General features: G+C 38.1%; 1 protein-coding gene across 2 annotated transcripts; it reads right to left on the bottom strand.

Moving 5' to 3' along the window:
• Positions 1-1,831: 1,831 nt before the first annotated feature.
• On the bottom strand, positions 1,832-3,993 carry LOC149288528 (diencephalon/mesencephalon homeobox protein 1-like). Of its 2 annotated transcripts, none has more exons than XM_089491742.1 (4): positions 3,840-3,993; positions 3,306-3,484; positions 2,687-3,044; positions 1,832-2,232 (listed from the first exon to the last, which is right to left on the bottom strand). In XM_089491742.1, the coding sequence occupies exons 1-4, from the start codon at positions 3,991-3,993 to the stop codon at positions 1,832-1,834; spliced, it is 1,092 nt and encodes a 363-aa protein (XP_089347868.1). The 2 variants fall into 2 exon arrangements, with proteins under 2 accessions (XP_089347868.1, XP_089347867.1); XM_089491741.1 differs by having other exon boundaries at positions 3,306-3,501; positions 3,842-3,993.
• Between the last annotated feature and the right edge of the window lie 3,010 nt (positions 3,994-7,003).

The following is a 7,003-nucleotide window of genomic DNA, read 5'->3' as shown; positions in this document are numbered from 1 at the left end:
CCTATCTAGCACTGACGGACGCAAAGCCAGTGACCCAAAAAATCCCTCCTGGAAATATAGACGTTGAATGACCAAATTCCAGGAAACAAAAAAAAAAAATTGATTGACCTCTATCATAGCTGCATTAGTGCCATCAAACAATGATTCTCTTGTGTCTGGGGCATTGCTTACTAAATGTTTCTGCGTGATAAAAAATATTTGCACAATATTCCACAATTTTGTTCTGTTGTGCGTTCTCAAAGTCTTTGGATTATGAAAGGGTTAAACAAAAAACATCTGTTCATTGTGAGTTTGCCCTTAATGTTTCGCCCTGAAATATATTACTCTGATTCATGATAAAGCCAGCAGAGGTTTAGTAATACATTATAACAAAGTAACCTTTACCCTGTCCCACTGCCTTGGGCAACTTGCTCTGCCATACATTACAAGGCGATCAGGCAGAGCAGGAACCAATCAAGAGAAAAAGTGACACGATCTTCAGAGCTACACTGACATATAACACGCGAAGGACATTTTCAACCATTTCACCTATATACAAGCAGGGATTTATTTTCAAGGAAAAAAAAAAAACGACAGCACTTTTACATTTTGTACAAAAACGCATTACTGCCGCATTCGATCTTTTCATTTAAAGGAATTTAAAAAAAAAAATTATTCACTGTCATGACAAGATAAATGAAGATGTAACGTTTAAAATATGCATTCTTTTAAACCCTATGACATTACGGTGTGGCACCGTATGCAAATGAACTGCTAATATGGAGGATCATACAGGGCCAGACTGGGGATGTAAAATAGCCTTGGTACTTTAAGGCCGGTGGCCACACACACATCATGTAGTGGCTGATGGTCTTAAAGTACCAGGGATGATTCTGTATGGTTGTCTATTACCATCTTATACTCCATATCAAGCCAGCGGCTGCACATTGCAGAACCTGTTGGAACGGCAGTAAAAATAAAAGCAAAGTGCAGATATATAGTATGTTTTGGGCTTCCTTTCATGTTGCTTGACCTCAAAAATTTCATGAACTGTTAGAAAGAAAAATATCTCATAACATTCATGCAGGTGGACCCATGTTAATCCTTTTAATTCGAGAAAGGTCGAATGCAGCTGTAGCAAGAAATATTATTTTATCCCTGTTTCATTATGAGAGGTGATTCGATTTTCCTTACTGTAATGGACAAAATACATGACAAACATCAATTTACAATTCAGCTTTCCATTTTTTATTGATCTTCTAAACCAGTGGTTGCCATCTTGCTGCTTGTGGTTACCAATTTGGTTTAAATGAATCCTCGGCATAGTCCAACAGCATTATTGTACAAAATGCAAATGTGCTACTATGGAGTGCGGATCTTGGGTGGCTCTGGGATGATTAAAAAATCAAGTTTCTTAGCTGGTATTCTCCAAACTCTATGATCTAAACTAAGTTATACTTTTGTGTTTTAGTAGAATGTGATAAATAGTTTTAGGCTTGTTTCTCAGCTCACTCTTTATTTTCCTTTATGTTGGCCGGAATCGTGGTATGTGTTCGTAGAGGATTCTATCTATGAAAGTTATTTATCAAGGCAAATGTATGAAGATCTGGAGACAAATGATTCCTTTTACTTGCATGGGATTCCTGTCTTTGATAAATATTGGAAAATCACTGTCCAGAATTCCTCCGGCATTACCTTGATAAATCTAAAACCATTCTTTATAGGTACCGGTGTTTTCAACAGCTTTGTACCTTTAAGTCCCTACTAATGTATAATTATGATCTCCAGAAAATACTTTTGATAACCACTGATTTAAAGGTAGCATCTTCTTGTCCATGGTTGAGTTTTGCAGTCAGTTTGGTAATGTGTCAAGTCCCAAGGAAGCTGCGTGTTGCTTTGCCCTGAGCCTCAAGTTCTCAATACTTGTTGTTTTGCTGTTTAAGCTTGGGAGGCCACCTGATGTCTGCAGGAGAGGAGAAGACCAGACCTGTTGCGCATGAGACAAGGACTGGTAATAAGATTGACAATGTAGAGAACTCAGTGGAGCCATGCCCACATTCATGCCTAAGTACGGTACCGCTGGAGGACTGGCCATGTCAAAGGATGAGTAATGGACCAAGTTGTTGGTGGCAGCCATATGCTGACGGAATTGTTCCTGCAGACGGAAGAGGCTGAGCGGAGACGAGGAATATGAATGAGTTGGGGTGAGACAACTGCTGGAGGAAGGAGTCATTGTGGTGCTGGCTGGAGATTCTGTAATGAAAAAGGCAATACTTTAAATATGTACCCTGCATTACATTGTAATTATGGAGTATCAGAAATACTTTATGTATAGATGTCACTGCTGGTACCATGTTTGCTGTAAATATGCTATCTACAGTATCTGTGACATGAGCTTTGGGAAACACCTGGTTCCTCTAAATCTTATTGTATGTCTTTGGCAAACTAACAGAAACATTTTTCATAAAGACAAAAAAAATATGAGCAGTTTGGAGAGCATACATGAGAGGCAAAAAGGAATTTCAAGATTTTTAACTTCAATGTCTCTTTCTATCATGTCACTGACCGTCTATGACATCTTAAGTTATACGTTTTACTTTTTGAACCTGGAGTAGTCCTAGCTAGGGGCATCTGAAATGCAGATATGACCTTTAGAACACAAAAGAAATACCCCTAACCCTTTTATTGTAAATCTTTCAAGACTGACCTGTTTTTGGACTTGTTCTTTTGCAATTTAAGATCCTGTTGTCCGGAGTTGGAGTTTTCGCTGCCTTTGGCTCTCCCTGTGGTGTTTTGGGTTCCTCCTCTTTATCGGTCTGTTCTTCTGCTGCCGATTCACCTGCAGATTGTTCGGAGAGGGTCAAGTTCAGCTCAATGCTAGTATCGCCCACTGAGCTGTGGGGTTTCTTGGAATCATGGCTCAGACTTGCAGGCTCTACAGGTGCGGAGTCACTCTTGCCTTCGCTGTTACTGCTCACTTCTGACTCCTTTTGTTTCTGAAGCTGCTCTTTCTGAAGGCTTCTCTGCTTCTTGCGGAACTTGGCTCTTCTGTTCTTAAACCAAACCTATAGTTCAAATATTATTAAACATTAGATTTATAATTGACTAATCATTTGTTTTAGAGATGCACAATTAATAAATAGCATCTGCCTTATATCTACATAAATATAGTTACCACTTTGCTTTGAATTAGGTTATGGAAACAGATGATTGGTTATTTTACTGAAGGTAACATCGTAAAGAACCAATCGGTTCCTTCAGTAAGCAGAAATGAAGTAAGCTATGGTCAAGTCATGGTACAAAGTATACATAGGACTGTTAATTACCTGCACTCTGGCTTCTGGAAGGTTGGTACACATGGCCAGCCTCTCCCTCATCACCACATCAGGATAGTGAGTTTTCTGGAAAGTCTTCTCTAGAGCTTCCAACTGTTGCGCCGTGAAGGCAGTGCGGCTTCTTCTCTGTTTACGATGCTGGGATCCGTAACGAGCTTCCAAAATGATGTCTTGAAATGTACAGCCGTTGGAAGATAAAAAAAGGCCAATTTAATTATTGGAAGTGGTTTGAAGAACTTGTATCAAATGTCTATGTTCCATTTCAATATTAGAATAGGAAAACTATCTATTTATCTTTTAATCACCAGTTTTGGTATCTATCTCTTTCATGTAGAGTGGAAATGAAACTCTTGAACACTGTGTAAATAATAGAAAACCAGCAGAGGAAGAGTGCCCCTTGCCCTACACATTGTCAAAATGTGCTAGTCAACCCAAGTCATGTCTCACAAGAAAATAACATATCCTATATCAGAGATGATGTGACAAAGAAACACAGTATATGGACTGACACATAGTTTTTCTTACCAGCCAGTCTCTCTGCCAGCGTAAGCGCATGAACCGAAGGTCTGTAGTCAGGGGCTTGCTGTGCCTGTTGTGCTGCTTGTTGGTGGAGATTGTACATGGCACTCAGCGAATTCATGGCGTGCAGAGAGTAACCATTCACTCCGTAGTGCTGCATGGCTGGAAACACCTGAAAATATAAATATTTATGTCTATGGTATTTGTTAGTCCATAGCAAATTCTTTAGTTTTATTAGTAACATAAAATTTCACATTCTAAGCCAAAGACTAATGATTTATATGGTTGTCGTTAAGCACGAGGACCACTGTTACCCTCAACATCCTTAATGGAAAATAAATACAAAATATGAAAAGAGTTTGAATGATGAATTCCTCCCATTTTACGCCCTTGAAACAGTCTTGTCTCATTAATGGAGAATTCAACTGCCATCAACAATGCCACCATCATGGAAGATGCAACTCAAGTCCAAGATACATCTAATGTTTAAACGATACGTCTGAAGTCTGACACAATACTAATTATAAAAAAACATGTTTAAAGGGCCTGAGAAAACCCAACATGGACTCCAAGGAAGGCTGATGCTTATATTTTGTTTTACTATTATGTGTTCCTAAAAATCATAGTTATTCATAACTATGTCTCCAAACACTTAATTCTATAAACGTCCTTTATATATATATATATATATATATATATATATATTTGTCATAAAGTGCTAATCTCTGTTTCGTATGTTACATCCTGACGGGTAGTGTTATAAATGCAGTGGCTTATTACAAATGTGTGTACTTCCGATTCCATATACGTGTAATATACATAATATCCAAGTATATCGCAGAGCGACTATATTGCTGAGGAGGGAAATTCATTAATCATCGAACACTGTTTATCAAACTGTCCAATTGTGCTTACATTGAGTAAAATAATCTTCATATTTCATTAGGCAGGCGAGTAAGCTGATCTTTTCAATTGCTTATAGATAGCTTTGAATTTTTTGCAAGTGCATCTTCTATAGAGATAGCCTGAAGGCAGATACTAATGGAACATGTTCCCTAGAAGTAAGGGACTGGAGTTCTACGAGTGATGTCTGGAAGTAGGAACCCAAATTCCCCATGTTACCCCTATAGTCCATCATGAAGGTTCTGTGTAGTGACTCGCCAAATGGGTTAACCAGATGGCTGTAATAGGGGTCCTCATGGAAACATTGACTTGTCGATATTTAATGATAGTTCATTGAAACACCAGCATTCAAGCTGGGACATCAACCACAACATACTGGTGGTGAAAGCACCAAGTAAGAGTCTAATAGGTGATCGCAGCAGTGTGGAATAGGAAGAAGAGATCTTCAGACTGTGTGACCCTGAGAATCTGTGCCTTCACCCCGAGACCCTGAGATTGGGGCAAAAACCCTGAGACTCTGGGTAAAACCCTGAGAGTTGCTTGTTATTTACTGGTGGAAAATAATACTTTCAACAATTATTTACATTGGATATATGTTCTGTTTTAGACATAGACCATTATACATGCGAGATATCTCTTATTGACCCTAAAGATGATACTGTAAGCATATAATTTATTTTCTCTATTTTTGATGGGTTTCCATTCAACATCATGAACCTACTTTGGAAAAAAATAGCTATGGAGAGCATGGAAAACCAGCCTTTAGATGGGACTAATTTGTTTATATAAGTATTAACGTGTAACTCTGTCACAAAATTATATTAGTTACAATTTGCCCCATATACTTTTTATCTTAACCATGTACTTGTACCATAACTTTTGATGAGGCCAAAGATGGCGGTCCTTGGGATTATTAGACTAAACATTGACAAAAATAATCTTTTGCGATGTTTTCATGTTGCAAAAAGGGTTAAACCATGCTGTGCCTTGTAAATCCAAGTTACTTTTCTGCCAAGTGAGATTAAAGGAAGGATGTTTGGCTGGAAACCCAAAGTTAGCAGATTGCAGAGAGCCTTTGTTTAGGCTCCTTGTTAACTGTGTGGCTTACCATATGAAACCTGTTTCTGTTGGCTAGGTCTGTTCTGTTTTATACGCTACTGTACAGAGCTTTGATCGCATTAGTAACTACAATGTATGCGTTATTGTTCCGTGTAATGGTTCTAAGGTGTCAGCCTTCCCAAAATTTGGAAGTTAAATTCCCTTCTTTATCTGACCTGTTTCAACTTGATCAGAAATTTTACTACCCTGCGTTTTTAACGTGCTGCCGCCGTAACACGGATGTGTCTCTGTTAGACCGTGAAAGTAATAAGGAATTCAGATACCAAAAATGTGCCAGCTTTGTGGCGGAACAGCTGTTTTTGAGAAGACGTTTTCTATGATGTCGTCTGTATCCGCATTGTGTCATGGCGGTTGCTAGGTGTGAAATTTGTACTTTTTAACTTAGTTTACTACACTATATGGGTGGATCTATTAGTTAGGGTTACGTCATTAAGAATTTTTATAAAATCATATTTGATTTATAGTTTAAGCAGACTAAAACATGTATAACATATACAACATGGCATATTTAAAGGGCCACAGTATATGATAGAGCTTAGTGAATAGATAAATAACTACAGAGTATGGATGATATAATTTACCGGTGAATTGGGTCTTTGTAAGTAAATGAAAGATTATTCTAAACACAGATGATGAGTTAATACAACAGCCCCAGATTATGTGGTTTACGCAATCCAACACCTGCGTGGTTCCTGTCCCTTTAATTTGCATACTTTTGGTTGGTAATACTTATCCGAAACTTTTTTACAGCCCTTCATATAGTTCAGAGTACATTTTGGTGAAATCCTAGTCTTTGTTGATGAATTTGGAATGAGTCAAGTTTAGTAAAGGACAATTTTTGGTGTAACCTAATTCTAACAAGTGTTGTGTCACTGTATCCACCATAATCGCTCATCCGTCCCTCCTGAAGTTTCAGTTCCACCCTCCTCATTTAGACCACACACAAAATAGGTGCGACTGAATGGAAAATTTAGGCTGTTACATAAAACAAAGAGAAATAAAATCACTTTAAGGTTTTGCCTAGACATTAACCACCTGAAACGTATTAGTATTTATCGCTACAGAGAGGGGGGACGTAGTATTTCAACTAAATTTGGATCTTAAACTAAGGGAAGTGATACACACTTAGCTTCCTGTTCAATGTTCCA

The sequence above is a fragment of the Sceloporus occidentalis genome, unplaced genomic scaffold, assembly GCF_023333645.1.
Source record: "Sceloporus occidentalis isolate IW3139 unplaced genomic scaffold, rSceOcc1.0.p SCAF_51, whole genome shotgun sequence".
NCBI lineage: Eukaryota > Metazoa > Chordata > Lepidosauria > Squamata > Phrynosomatidae > Sceloporus > Sceloporus occidentalis.
The sequence above is the reverse complement of the archived record's forward strand: the minus strand, read 5'-3'. Positions and strand labels throughout refer to the sequence as shown.